Source organism: Antrostomus carolinensis, unplaced genomic scaffold (assembly GCF_000700745.2).
Source record: "Antrostomus carolinensis isolate BGI_N321 unplaced genomic scaffold, ASM70074v2 scaffold9664, whole genome shotgun sequence".
NCBI lineage: Eukaryota > Metazoa > Chordata > Aves > Caprimulgiformes > Caprimulgidae > Antrostomus > Antrostomus carolinensis.
In genome coordinates, this window is record NW_010311408.1 from 13,962 (window position 1) to 29,111 (window position 15,150).

At 46.7% G+C, this 15,150-nt stretch overlaps 1 protein-coding gene across 1 annotated transcript; it reads right to left on the bottom strand.

Moving 5' to 3' along the window:
* Positions 1–209: 209 nt before the first annotated feature.
* Positions 210–3,757, bottom strand: IL10 (interleukin 10). Its single transcript, XM_010166724.1, has 5 exons — positions 3,366–3,757; positions 1,927–1,989; positions 1,346–1,498; positions 601–666; positions 210–302 (listed from the first exon to the last, which is right to left on the bottom strand). The coding sequence occupies exons 1-5, from the start codon at positions 3,522–3,524 to the stop codon at positions 210–212; spliced, it is 534 nt and encodes a 177-aa protein (XP_010165026.1). The 5' UTR covers positions 3,525–3,757.
* Positions 3,758–15,150: the final 11,393 nt, after the last annotated feature.

Consider the following 15,150-nt stretch of genomic DNA (forward strand, 5'->3'; position numbering starts at 1 on the left):
AAGACTGAGGTATTGGAAGTAATAAATATTAAATTCAGTTGTAAAAAAACCCACCCCTTTTTAAATATAATACTAAACTGGAGTTATTGCGCCGTAATTCTTGATTTGAACCCTAAGATAACTTCATCCCTTGTCTGCTCATGCAGCCTAAAGTGATTTCTGAAAGAACAGCAGGATTTTGTGGGAAAGGTGCAGACCCGTGGGCGTTTTCACTTCTTTCTCTTCATCAGCAAATACTCTTCAATGTAGTTGATGAAAATGTCAAACTCTCCCATGGCCTTGTAGATTCCATTCTCGTTCATCTGCAGGGGAAAGCCAAGTCCATTTAAGTCTGAATGTGCCGACGTACGTGATGTACAATCGCCGGACCTGTTCTCCTTCCACCAACATCTCCAACTTCTCTGCCCAACCCCTTGGGAACCCACCGGCTGCTCCTCTGAGCACGGCTCTCTGGACTTCCCTGCCTTAGGTATTTATAAAGACTTTTTTTTGCTTTTGTTTTCTGTCCTAAGTTGAAGCTGGCAGTAAAATCCACTGCCTGGCTTGTGAGATGGTGAGTTCCTCCCACCCTCATCGCAGCCGCGCGAGCGAGGACCTTACCTTATCGAACGTCTCCTTAATGTGCTTCACGGTTTTGCTCCTCTTCTCGCACGTGAAGAATCTGTGCTGCAAAGGGACAAGAACAAACGGCTTTAACCACACTGGTTTCCTTCCCAGGGTGTGTGGCAGCAGCTCTCCCCTCCTCCTGCCCCTCGTCACTGCCGCCCCAATGCTCTCCACCTTCCCCTTCTCCACATCCAGCCATGGGGTTCTCTGCAGCAGTGACCACAGATGCTTTGCACCATGAAGTGATGAAATGAGCGTGGTGTGACCCGAACACGGACCACGAGCCCTTTCCCAGCCCCGTGCCCTCTGCCACCAGCCCTGGGTTTTCACTCTCTGACTCAGCCTGTGGCAACTGACGGGGTGACAGCCACACCAGGCACGGTTTCAAGAGGCTTCATCACAGAACCACGGTGTTACGGTGCCCAGGTAAGGGGCAGACCCTCCAACCTCCCTCCCCTTATCTGCTCAGTCAGTGGGGATGGCTGCAAACAGGTGATGCAGCTGAACAGAGCCTCTGAATCCTCATTATTTAACTGCTGAAAGCCTGGGGAGCAGGGGCCAGGAGAAACCCCATCCCTAGGGGGGCTGCCTGCTTGGAGCTCTGCTTCTTCACACCATCCCAACATCCCTGCTCTTGTGTAGACCCAGCACCCCGTCCCCACCCTGCTGCTCATCTGGGATGGACCCTGCCTTGCTGGAGCACTGATTTCATCCCCCTGTGATGCCAAGCCCCACTCACACAGCGTTTCATCGTTGCCTTCAGGCTCAGCAGCAGGTTGCCCAGGTCGCCCATGCTCTGCTGATGGTGTGTGCTGGTCCTCATGGCGCTGGGCAGGACCTCCTCCATGTAGAACCTCATCATCTCCGACACCGACTGGCAGCCGAAGTTCCCCTGGGGTAAGAGGAGGTAACTGTGTTGGGGCCACCAGCACTGACGTGTGTGGGTGTTTTTAAAAATCAGAGTAGCAGTGGTGGTGGTGATCAGGGTGCTCACAGCGTGTCAGCACCACTCACTGCAGCTGCGATGGGGGAACCATGTGTCAACCCCACCACAGGCACATGTGTGGCTGCTTGGCTGGAGAAGTGTCCTTGTCTGGCATGGAAAATGCCCTAATTTACAGTCTGCTTCCTTTTTTACAAAACACTGGCTGAAGGATAAGAGATTTTGATAAGAATTATAATAAAATACTGACCAAAGGATAAGGGACTCCAATAAGAATTATAATAAAACACTGGCTGAAGGAAAAGAGACTCCAATAGGAATTATAACAAAATACTGACCAAAGGATAAGGGACTTTGATAAGAATTATAATTCTTACCTTAAATTCATCCAGCAGTTCGGGGCTGAGCAACTGGATGCTGAGTTCATCATCTTTTGATTGCTGTGGAAAACCACAATGGCACGATGAGCTTTACACAGACAGGCAGTCACCACTCTTTTTCCCTTTTCCCCACCAAATGGTTTTTTTTGTTTGTTGTCATTTATGGTCTCACTGAAGTGAAGGCAAAGAGGACCCAGCACCCCCGTGTGCACGACACAGTGACACCAGACACAGGAGTCACCTGTTCTTCGGTCCATAATCGTGCTGTGCAACAACCATCAGGTCAAGACAGCAGGAGAATGAAATCCCAAACTTCAGTGTCACCCATTTCGTTCGTGTCAAACCCTTCGCTTCAGCCCTGGAGGTGTTTATGGCAGAGGGCTGATGCCAACCACACCTCTCTTCAGACAGATGCCAAAGTCACAGCAGCTCCTGGAAGTGAGGTACCTGCCCCAGCCCCCTTGCCCGTGGGTTCCCCAGGGTTTAATCCACCCCATTTTGTTATCTCTGGTCTCAAATCAATGGGGGAAGAGGGTTCTGCAGAGGTTGTTTGTTTTTGGGGTGTCCCTGTTACACCATCAGCTCTGGAAGAGCAGAGAGCTGCAGCGCAAAGCATCTCCCCATGGCACCAAGGTACCAAAGCTTTACTGAGAGGTTGAAAATATTCCTCCCCAACATTAATGGGGAGATTTACAGCAAGCCTGAAATCTAAAGTCTTGGCTGTGTTCATTTGATAATAAATACCAGCCATGACCTTAGCCTCAGATTTAATCTGGAAAATTATCTTGTTTTATTGCTAAAACTCACTGATACGAACTAAAACAGTAACACAGATGTGACCAACCCTCTCTGTCAATACTGAAGTGACGACAAATGCTCTGAGTATATTTTGTGCCGCTTTCTCAGCGACCCCGAGGCTCCCGATAGCTGCGATGCGAAGCTGTGACCTTTTACAGGCACCACAGCAAGGGCTGGTTGCTGCAGCGTTCCTCCAGCCATAAAATACTGTGTTCAGGCTTTGGTGGTTCTTTCAAAGAAAAAAGTTTGTAACAAAAGTTTTCCCTTTTCATCTGGCATTGACTTCAGCGAGGCTGGACCTCGTTGCCCTGAAGAAAAAGACTATTTCCTTCCTGTTAATTCAGGGAATAATTTGGTTTGTAAGGTTTAGGGGGCAGTCTGGCTAGCGGGTTCACCAAGATTCATTATGAAATCTCTAGAGTTCATTGTAACTAAAACTAGGAAGAAAACTCTTGTGTGTTATCTCTCAGCAAGCAGTGAAACTGGACGTCTCTTGCTCACCCCCATCAGCCTGTAGCAAAAATCATTTCTACCAGGAGGAAGCTGCCTTCCCCCCTTCATCCAAATCACTGAACTTTGAGAGAAAAAAAAAAGAGTGCAAAACAAGAAGGAGGAGAGACTAGCAGGGTTATACTTACAAAATAATCCTTGATTTCCTCAAACTTGATCCTCAGCTCTCTGAGCTTTGCAGGCAGGAGCTCGGAGAAGTGGAGGCAGGTGGGCTCGGGGGGCGAGCAGCGGGCAGGCAGGGCGCAGGCAGCCAGGAGCAGGCAGAGCAGGGCTGTGCTGGTTCTCATGCTGTGAAACCAGGGGCTGGCCTCTCGCTCCAGCTCGGGGATGGATTTCACAGGAGGGTGAAAAAAAGCAGATCTGCAGCCTTCACCTTGATGGAGCCCCTAATTTATACTCTCAAAACATCGCTCTATTTCCTCTCCCCATTTCCTGGCGAGCAATATTGGGGTTTTAAGTCATTCATTAAAACCAAATGTCACTTGGGTTTCCCGTCAACTTGGGTTTCCTGTTCTCTTGACCCCCCTCCTCTCCTCACACCCCATCAAATCTTTTATGCTTAGTCTCTGCATTTTTTTTTTTGTCATTGCTTGCTTCTTGTAAATTTAAATGTGGCTAAAGAGGAAAGCTTCAGATATAATGCAAAGAAGAAAAGGTGCTGTGTGAGGTGACTTCTGCATTCTCACAGTTACTTTTTATTTTTAGATGAAAGCCCTATTGTTAGGGGAAAAAAAGTGTTTCTATTTTTAAACCTCCGTATCAAACCTGCACTTGGGATCCCCAGCACCATGAGTAATTCAGCAGCATTGCTTTTACTGAATCTGCACAAACACACTGGCTCCTCCTTTGCATTCTAATGCTATCTTGCAAATACACATAATAATTTTAATTGATTTTTTTTAAATTATTATTCAGTTTATGAATATGTTTGCTCAACTCAATGTGAATTTTCACTGCCTTCAGCCAGCTCAAAGACTATGCTCCCAAACTTTGGCTGGTGTTGGGTCAGAATGCTAACGGGGTTCGTTCACTGATGTGCTGGGATGCAGTGGAGGAGCCAGGGCTGCCTGGCTGCTCACCCACAGCAGCTGGGTGGTGGGAGCAGGATTTGAACCACTATTTTCACTTTGCTGATGTTAAAGTGCATCAGCAGGTCACGAATATCCACATTTCTGGCTCTTTAATAATGTTTTATTTCCTAGAAATGGACATGAGCCCCATCCAAGCAACCCAGTGCTGGCTCCCTGGACTGGGTGTGCTGGGTTCACCGCAGCTTTGTGTCCCAGCTCTGATAAAAGGACCATTTGGGAGCGGAAGAGAATTCCTCTGACGTCTCTCTCGCTTCCCGCTTTCCTCTCTTTCTCGCTCTCTTGTTATATATATTAATTCACACACCCTTGCTTCCTCGTGATAAAGATTGCACTGCCAAATTTAGGAATCTGTTATCCAAGAAAGAGAAAGTGGAGATGGATTTGGCCTTTCTGAAAGCTGAGGATTTTCCTTGAAAGCTCCTGTGGTTTTTGGAATAGTGCATTCTTCCCAGCCTGCCTCCAATACAATGCTGTGGACAAATCAATTGTCGTTTCCTTCACCTCCCTGAACTTCTTTTAAGTTGCATTTGCAAACCTCTGTGATGAAACTTGTTGTTAAAAACAAACAAACAAACAAAAAATGCTAGAAAAATGCAAAGTATTGTTTGTTACCATATATTTAGATTATTTATAATTTTATTTTTAGGAGCAAAAGAGAGGAATGTTGGATGTACATACAGATAAAAGTAAAGGGGATGAAACATTAGTAATTGTCCTGGTTAAACTATGACAGTAGCAGAAGGGTCTGAGGTGCACGCAATGTGGGATTTTGTCTTCTGCTTTGTTTTCCTTTTGTTGTTGATGTTGCCCCTTCCATAGGAGATGGGGAAACCTCCTCCACCTCCTGGTGAATCACTGCTGGCACACTTATCTGAATCACAGCCTGTGTCATGTATTTGGTGACCCATTTTTCCCTCCCTGCTCTAACTCAGCCGTGCGGTTTCTGCCCTTGACCACCAGCAGAAGCCATGAGAAAGGAGAAGAGTGAGCAGTAGCTGATGGCTCAGACAAAACCGAGTCATTTTAAACTCAACCCATTTCCAGGGCTGGGATCCCACCTTTCTCTGTTTTCCAGCTTGGCTCCCACCCTGGGAGATTTTTTTTGTTTATTTTGAATTAACTTGAATTTTACATGGGTTAATAAAGCTTCACTGCCAGGACCTGGATGGCTGCTTATGTTTCATTAGGGCATCGCAGCTGATGAGGTGAGGTCAGTGGGTGTGATGCTGTTGGGAGCTGGTGCCCTGGAGCAGATCCGTGGGCAGCCTGACCCCAGATCAAAGCCCAGAACTGAGCCCCTTTGGTGATGGGTGCAGCCCTAGGCACGTCTCTGCAAACTGGGTCTCCTGCAGTGGAGGGGTCACTCAGCCTCAGCTGTAGGTTGAGTTGCTGGTATTTTTGTGGGATGCAAAGCAAAGGAGCTTTGGGCACATGGGATCCTCCTCCGGGGCTGCCGGCAGGAGCTGAGAGCTTGTTTCCAAATTACTCTTATTTTGAGCCATCTGTGGGTCTCCATGAAGTCACTCCAGTTTGACACCCAGAGCCTGCAAAGCAGTTCTCAGTCTTGTGCAATTCCCTCCTCCCTGTTTTGGAACCTGGTTTGTTTTTTTGGGGGGGTTGAGTTTGGTTGTTTTTTGTTGGGTATTTTTTGGGGTACAGGCGTAAGCCAGATGTGTCCATTCCACAAAGGAAACTCTGGCCTGCGCACAGAAGATACTCTGCTGTGTTTACCTGTATTTCCTTTGCCGTGTCAGAGATCTTGACGGTGCAGTTTCACTCTGACTCACTCTTGCTTACTGCTGTGGAAACGCATTGACTCTGCAGTACTACGAAGCAGTCGCATGAATGAATAAAGCACCTTTTCCTAAAGAGTGTCCGAGGGACGTGGGTGTATTTCTAAACCTTTAGGAAACAGCTTTCAGATTTGCCAAGAAGATCATTTCAGGAAGGAAAACGTGTTACTCAAAAGCTATTCATACATTTTTACCCCACCTCCCACAAACGGCGTGTTCACAAGAAACACTCTGCAGGACAGCAGATTTGTGTTTCAGCACTAAATCACAGACATTGTCCAGTTCTGGGCCCCACTGTTCAAGAAGGACAGGGAACTGCTGGAGAGAGTCCAGCACAGAGCCACCAAGATGATGAAGGGAGTGGAGCATCTCCCTGCTGAGGAAAGGCTGAGGGAGCTGGGTCTCTTTAGCTTGGAGAAGAGGAGACTGAGGGGTGACCTCATTAATGTTTATCAATATGTAAAGGGTGAATGTCAGGAGGATGGAGCCAGGCTCTTCTCAGTGATGCCCAATGGTAGGACAAAGGGCAATGGGTGTGAGCTGGAACACAGGAGGTTCTGCTTCAACTTGAGAAGAAACTGCTGCACGGTGAGGGTGACAGAGCCCTGGGACAGGCTGCCCAGGGAGGGTGTGGAGTCTCCTTCTCTGGAGACATTCAAAACCCGCCTGGACGCCTTCCTGTGTAATTTCGTTTAGGTTCCTGCTCTGGTAGGGGGATTGGACTGGATGATCTTTTGAGGTCCCTTCCAATCCCCAACATTCTGTGATTCTGATTCTGTGAAACGCTTTTCCCCCCGCAGTGTGGCACATGGGAAGGTTTGTCCTGGATGTGCCTGTGGTTTGTCCTGGGCAGCCTGCACTGGCTCAGTGGTCTTCGGAGGTCTTGGTGGTCTACAGATGTCTCATCCTCTGGAGTATGGTGGCATCTCACACTTATTAAAGCTGCCTATGTGTGTGGGTTTTCTCATGTTGGTAGGCTTTTCTGTGGACAAGTTTTTACACTTTTTTGCCTTTTTGGTCTCTGTCTCTGCTTTCAGACAAAGGGATGTTGTGTATAACAAGTGATAGAACCAGAGGAAATGGCCTCAAGTTGCCCCAGGGGAGATTTAGGTTGGATCTGAGGAAAAACTTCACCCAAAGGGCAGTCAAGCATTGGAACAGGCTGCCCAGGGAGGTGGTGGAGTCACCTTCCCTGGTGGGATTTAACAGTCGGGTAGACAAGATGCTGAGGGACATGGGTTAGAGGTGGAATTGGTAGTGTTGGGTTTATGGTTGGACTCGGTGATCCTAAAGGTCTTTTCCAACTACTGTGATTCTGTTTTAAGAGGTCTCGGTGGTCTTCAGAGGTCCTGTCCTCTGGAGTAGGGTGGAATCTCACACTTCTTATTAAAGGGGCTGCCTGTGTATGGAGGTTTTCTTATGTTGGCAAATTTTTCTGTGGGTAAATTTGTCTCTGTCATTTCTTTCAGACAAAGGGACATTGTGTATGTTCTGCATTATCTAGATATAGCCTGGAGGATCCCCTAGATTTCCAGGCTATCATAATGATGTGTTTCTTTCTTTCCTTTTCAAAAATTCCCCATTTCTCATCCCTTCAGATTCAGGAGATCTGCTGTCACTGATGCTCTGGGGGAAGCAGAGACTTGGTGGCCTTTTATTCACCTTGTGTGAAGAGCAGTTTTGAAGCAATGCCATTTGCTCTCTCAGCAGCCCCATCACTGATGACTAACAGTTCCTGATGGGTGAAGCATAAAGTGGACTGCTTGCCCTTTTTTTTTTAATTTCTTTTTTTTTTTTTGCTGGCAAGGCATGACGTCAAATTTTTCACTTCTGGAAATCTGCTTTCTAGCAGCCTTGTTGGAATTTGCAATGTGACTCATATTGACCTCAACAGGTAAATCCCAAATTACTCTTTGGAAATTCAACCAATGTCATTGTTTTGTCTTGTAACATCCAAGTGTCCAGCAATTAATCATGAATAGAAAACGTTATTGTGATCTCTAATGTGACTTTTGATATGAGACAGAGAGGGTCTTACATAACAAGTTCTTAGCAGATCTAGAACTTCCAGTTGACCTAAACCAAGGTGCAATTGTCACTTAAAAGCATCAAGGAATGGAGACTTCCTCCCATCTATAGATTCAGTGTTTTGGTGATTAACTCCCCTGAGAAATACTTGTACTTTTTAAATTGCATACGTAAAACTCCCAATATTTGGAATTCTGCTGCAGCCTGGCAGGCAGGTAGAGCATGAGATCCTGATGTAATATCCCACCTTGGGATTTCAGGGTGCCCTCTGCCAACCCAGCAGAGTGAGCTGTGCTTTTTTACCTTGGGTTGTGTGTAATTTTAAGCCACTCTGCGAGGGGTGGGTGAGGTTGGTGCTGCTGTGATACCCCCTGGTCATTGGGTCTTCTTCTAACGAGCCCATCGAGGCGGTGTCAGGTGGATGGTGCTGCCCTGTCCATCTGAGGCTGTTTCCTGCTCAGTTTTTTCAGGGAGCACTTACAAACAGGGGTGTTATTACCTTTCTTTCTCATTTCTTTGGTCCTGAAAGAAGCTGTGGCAGGGATTTTCCAGTGCTCACAGCCTTGTTTTGTTTCTATCCTTACAGAAAGTGATGAGATCTTGGAACTGGTGTTTCAGGGAGTGGGGACCATGTGCTCCAAGTGAGCAGCAAGGATGAACAAGGCTTTCTCAGACAAATTGGCTTGCAGGTAAGTTAAGAAGGTAAAAATATGTGAAAACCCCTGAATATATGCTCCATTTTGACTTAGCCAAGTATCTCTTGCACTGTTGGGGGTTTTTTTTGAGCATCCTACAGGGGTAATTTTGAGCAACTCCTCTCTTGAACAGATCATTTCACAAGTGCTGTTTTGATGCATTTCTTTTTTTTTTTCTAGTTTTGGTATTACTGGGGTGTGTGGATCTTCTGGAGAATACTGTCCTTGTCATGATTTAGCACCAATAACACAAATACAAACTATTTATAGTTCCGAATGGTCATAAGACAGAAACTAGTTATCATGATTTGAGAAATCAGATAACACAAACCAGCTGCTCGGAAGCGTAACGTGACCATCGGGGTGAATTACGGAGGCAACTTTGCTCACTTTCCACAGCAGCATCAGGCCCTCGGCTTGAAGCCAAACATCAGGCTGGGTCACTCACGTGGTGGAGTTTTGGGGTGGGTTTTTTTTTTTTAATCTTTTGCATGGTGCAGAGCAGCTCACGCTGAGGGTTGAGAAATCCTGGGTTTTCTTTTCCACCCCTTGAGACATAGATAAGCATGTGCCGTGGCTGGTGATGCCACACGTGATGGTGGGTCATCCCCGGTGCCATGAGGGATGCTGCAGCATCCTCAGTGCTGCCGGGGTATTTCCTACATGCCCTCACTGTGGCTTCCACTCCAAAATCATCAGTGTGACAAGGTGATGGCCCCAGGGACTCCCTTGCAAGTCATTCTACATGGGCTGAAGTCTGAGCTCTGAGCTGGAGCGTTGCTCGAGTAGATAGTGATGGCCACACATGGCTGGAGTCAAACCCAACGTGTCTCTGAGGAGCCAGGGCAAAGGGAAGACATTTTATGATGCAAAGCCTCAAAATCATCAACCCAAAGGCTGTTGCTGACACCGCTGCCCTTTCAGAGAAAAATGGAAATAAAATAGAATTGGTAGAAGGTTGGGGTTTGTTATTTTTTCCTTGTTGTTGTTTTTTTTTTCTCCCAGTGAATTGGTTTGTTTTAAGTTGAGGAATTTCTAATTAACAGCCTCAGCACAGGGTGCACGTCCGGCTGTGCCACGCGTAGCAGGAGGAAGAATAACCTTAGTTGGACATAAGCAGACATATTTTATTAAAAACTGATCCATCAGATGTGCTTTTCAGAGGATTTAAAATATTTTCTTTATAACTTTCTACCTCTATGTGTTCAGAGCCCCCTTCTGTTATCTCTTTTTATTTTTTTTTCTTTTTTTTTTTTACAGAGAGAGCAAGTGATACCTCGTAGGAGAAGCAGCCAGGTTGTATCTGAACTACACAGACCCAAAGAAAAAGTGACCTTGAGTTATGAAAGCAGCAGAGTTCAGCAATTGAACAGCTATTGCTGAAATTACATTGCTCCCAGGGGTACGACCTGCTTCCCTCCATGGGAGCTGGGGTATCTGCCCCACTTCTGCTCAGCATTGGTCTCCTTTGTCCTTCTTAGGCAGTTTGCCCAGGATTTATCTTTTTTGTGGAAGCCTGAGGAAGGTTTACTGCAGTAACAGGATCAGGCACTGAAGTGTTATTGCTTTCCATGTAGGTTTTGATGGCTCTAAATAGGAAGTGGAAGATGAATCTGAATGGTGGAAAACCCCTCTCACTGAAAATGGTGGGTTTTTTTTTAAAAAAAAGAAAAAGAAAAACAGAAGAAGAAAAAAGATCTGAAGTGAACTTCCTCTACTAACTGTCCTCTGCCTGTCGGGAAAGGAGACATGGGCAGGTCATCGGCCGTTCCTTGGAAGAAGCTGGCAGCCTCTTTGCTGAAAATACAGAATCAAATGGAAAAGCCACAATCCTTGCAATGGCCTTGATTTATATTTATGACTAAAAGGGGTTTTGTTGGTTGCTTTGTGCAGAGGGAAAACGTGCTGCAAGCGACTGAGTTTTAAGTTTTCCACCAAGACTGGAGGATGCTTCGGTTCGCAGAGAGCTGAACCTGCCCGGGTCTGTCGGGGCTGCACTGGGAAGCTGCCATCCCTTGTAGGGTGATTTATTCCAAGAATTCACACTCAGAAACAAATGGTGGTGGGGGTGAGTCTGTTCAACCAAGGAACAAGTGACAGGACAAGAGGAAATGGCCTCAAGTTGTGCCCAGGGCAGTTGAGATTGGATGTGAGGAAGAATTTCTTTGCTGAAAGGGTTCTGAGGCATTGGAAGGGGTTGACCAGGGCAGTGGTGGAGTCCCCATCCCTGGAGGGATTGAAGAGTCGTGTAGACATAGTGCTGAGGGACATGGGTTAGTCGGGGACTTATCAGCAGTGGTGGCTCTGCCCATGCGCCTTCTGGAGAACACCTTGAATTGAACAGGAGGCTCTTCCCTTCCATCTCCTCATGACACCCTCAGAGCTCAAAGGAGAAATCACCCTGATCAGCCCAGGGAAGATTGTGCTCTTTCATTCAGCATCTCCTAAACCCCTCCTGGGTGCTCTGTTATTTTTGCTCCCTAGGACCTTTGCTCGGGGCACTGTTTATTGTGCCTGAGCTCTGTGTTGCTCCTCCTTGGCTGAGCTGTAGCTCCATTCATTAGCCCGCCTTTCTAGCAGGGAGGGATGCATGCCTGCCAGCTGGGATTAAATGATTTATGCAAACAGGAGCTGGGAAATCATCACAGGAGACTTCCCAATGTGGGCTTGTCCTCATCCCGGCTGCCAGGGCACTTGGTGCTGATTCACACATGTTTCCACATTCCCACGGGACATTTATTATCAAATAAGGTAGGAAGTAGGGAAGACAAGTGGCTGTGACTTTCCAGCAGGAGCTCTTTGTGTTGTCCTTGCCCTCCCATCCCTGCCCACTGCTGTCTTTGCACGCATCCAGCACCAGCGAAACCAGCTTTGTCCCCTCATGGTTGTGAAATTGAGACAGATTGAAGTGCTGAGTTACTATGTACTCAGGGCAATATTAACCCAGGCAAAACCGAAACCCGTGTTTGAGAGCTGGGTTATGTACAGAATCCACAGCTAATTTACTGAAACTGAAGTTTCAGTTTTGGTGAAAGCTAAATCTACGAGAGCTCTGCCTGGCTATTGGAGTGATTCATTTGCTCCCCAGATAATTCAAAAATTGAGCTGATAGCAGCAAGCACTCAGTTTCTCCTCTATCAAGCATCATTTATTGCCTGCACCATCAGCAAATTTCACCCTCCTGGGCAAACCCAGGCGTGGTGTGGGTCAGCCAGCTCCATCTCTTGCTCAAATCCCAGGCCAAGCTCAGTTCTCTAAACAAAAAAAAAGCCCTGTGTGTTTTTTTGCTGTCACATCAGTTTTTCTTCCAAAAATCAGGACAGGAGGAACACAAGAACTGGTTGACAGGTACGTGCATGTCAGCAGATCGTGGTCTGGCATCTCTCGTGCCACTGCCTGGAACCCGGTGCCAGCCCTGGTGCTGTCAGTCTCAGTGGCAGCAATTTATGTGATGGAAATTTCTCTTCTCTCCTGAGCATCACTGTGATGATTTGAGAAGCCACGTTGTTCCCAGCTCTGTCTGAAACTTTGCAGGAAGAAGTGGGGGTGATTTGATATTTCAACAAGAAATGGCCCCTCAGCCCAGCAGTGACTTCGCTGGCTCTGCCCGCTGTATCTTAAAGTCTTTGCTGGTCCATCTCTGGGTGAGGAGATGATGAGCCCCCATCACTCTGCACACGTCCTGTTCTTCTAGTTTGTGTGATTCTTTTTCTTTTTCAACCTCTGCTGCAGACAGTGCCTGGTAACTGATGCCATTCTCTGTCTCTGTTCATTTGAATTTTGAAAATAAAGAACTTCAGCTTTGCTTTTCTAAATATTAAAAAAATCTTTTCCAAAGAAGAGCCCGTTGGTGGGGAGCAGCACCCCAGAACTGCCTGCACAAGCTCTTCTGGGAGTCGTGGGAGCATCCAGGGGCTTCAGCTGGGGATCCCCAGGCTCGCTATAGAAAATCCCTATCCTTGGAATGAGATATTTGCTCAGTTTGGGCTAATTTTGAAGCTATTTGCTTCAATTTGGGCTAATTTTTATTTTTGTCTCCTCTTTGGTTCTCTATCTCGTGTCTCTTTTAGATTGTCTACGTTCCAAGGTGCAAACTTGCTCTGTCAACAGCAATAACCCAGCATCCATAGGAACCCCCAGGACTGCAGGAACAAGGGAATCACCACCATGGTGGGTAATGCCAATTATGTTTTTAACGCCAATTATGATTGTAACACTAATTGCAAGAGAGAAAAAAAAGTTTAAAATTTAGAAAGAAATCTACGTTCTGTGGAGATGATGTGTATGGGGGCTTCTTGTGGGTTTTGAAAGTAGAAGTTTGATTTGCTGAGATGGTTTTTCACTGATCACAGCTCTCTCCCTCGGAAAGACCTTTCAAGAAAGTTTCGTTTCTCTGTGCAATGTTTGTCCTCGCAGCAGCAGGCAGCCTGGCAGGCCACCGAGAGCTCTTCTCGGGCAGCTCGAAATCTTGCCTGTACTTCAGCATTTTCTTTTTCTTTATATTGGCATCACTATTTGCTTAGAGCAGCCTAGTTGCTAATATGTCAGGTGCCCACATCAAAAAGCTTCTGAAACCTCCTGGAAACATCTGATTTATTAAGTCTGTGTTTAATCTCTTTGGTAGATTTGAGTCCTTGAAATAAATAAATGCATGTTTGGAGACCAGTGCAGATCTCAGCACGGGTGTTGGGCTTTACATTGTTCTGTTGTGGATGCTCCTGTTCATCTTCAATGCCAAGGCAGTGCTTTTCAGGCAACTTTACCTCATTTTTTGCTGAAATAACCAATTTCCTTTACATTGTGGGGGGGGAAGGAAAAAATAAAATCCTTGAAATGTACTTTCTGACTGGGAAAGCTTGCTGAAATGATCACAAAGGCATGACAGGTACCCAAGCAGAAGGGCTGCTAAAGTTTTGGGATAATTCCTGAACTGTTGCAGTTTTGGGTGGACTTGTGACTTTCTGAACATGCAGAGGAACCCCAAGCACAGTGGTGGCTGCTGAGAGCCAAGTGCTGGACAGTTGAGGAGAAGGTAGCAGGAGCTGCTCTTTAGCTGTATGATCAAACTGTAAAGACCTGAAATATGCGTTTCCCTTTTGGGGAAGATGCCATTTGTGATAACCAAAATATGAGTTCATATTTTATCAAAACAGGGGAAGCAAGTACCTAACCTTCAACACCCCCAACTCTGGTGACTAAATCAATGGTTTTCTGCAGAACAGACAGGTTGGTGTACAAGATCCTCCACCACGCTTTTCCTTTTCCACAAAGGTGAATGTTTGAGGGGAAAAAAACCACTCTTTTTTTGCATTAATTTTTTTTTTTTTTACCCTTTTTGGGTGAAATCCTGATTTGGCAGCCGCAGTGCCATTGGTGAGTCACGCAGATGTGTGTCACATCTGCTCCGTGAAGGCGGTGGCTGAGGCAACATCATTTTCTGTGACGTGCAGCCCTGCGCAGCTGGGAGCCCACTGTCCCCTGACCGAGGACATCCAGAGAGGACAGGGTGAGGACAGGGCCACCTGCAGCAATGAGGTGATGCTCCCCAGGGGAGGTGGCTCTGTCCTCTTTCTGATGAGATGTGCACCTTGGGGACATCCTGGCCTGGGTTCTAGGTAATGGGAAACAGCAGAAACAGCCCCAAAGGGACAGTCACACGTGATGCCCCAAACCAGGATGATTCAGACATTGTCTCAAGGTGGGGGCCACTCTTCCAGGTTCTCCCAAAGTCCCTCAGCACTGGAAAAAAACTTTTCTACCCATGAAGGCAGGTCCTAAAGCTGCTGCAAGCTCTGTACACGGTGAGCTGCTTGGGAAAAAATCCTGGAAAACAGCCCCAAGTTTTGTCCCCTGGGCTTTGGCCATCTCCTGCTCTCGGCTGAATAGAAGTTGCGTTTCATGGAGCTGAGCCGTGCTCCAGCAGTACTCAGTGTTTGATTTTCAGAATGATTCAAGTGGTTATGGTTAGAAACGTGACTGAGATGAGGGCACACAATGTACCACACCTCTCAGCCGATAACTCCTCGCAGAGTTTTTTTCTGAGTCATTTGATGAGTTTACCGAGAAAAACAATTTTTTTTTGTTTTTTACTTTTGTCAGCAGCATTGCAGAGCTGGGGCTGAGTGAGCCACAGGGCTGGTGATCCTGGCAGGTACCTGGCCCCTGGTTTCTGTCCCTAATGAACCGTGCTAATTAAGAGGGAGAAGAGCAGCCACATTGTCAGAGGTTGGGATAAGGCGCTGGCAGACGCAGAGCACGTTTCCACTGCAGAGAGCGAAGCGCGTCAGTGCAGAAGGTGATGGAAAG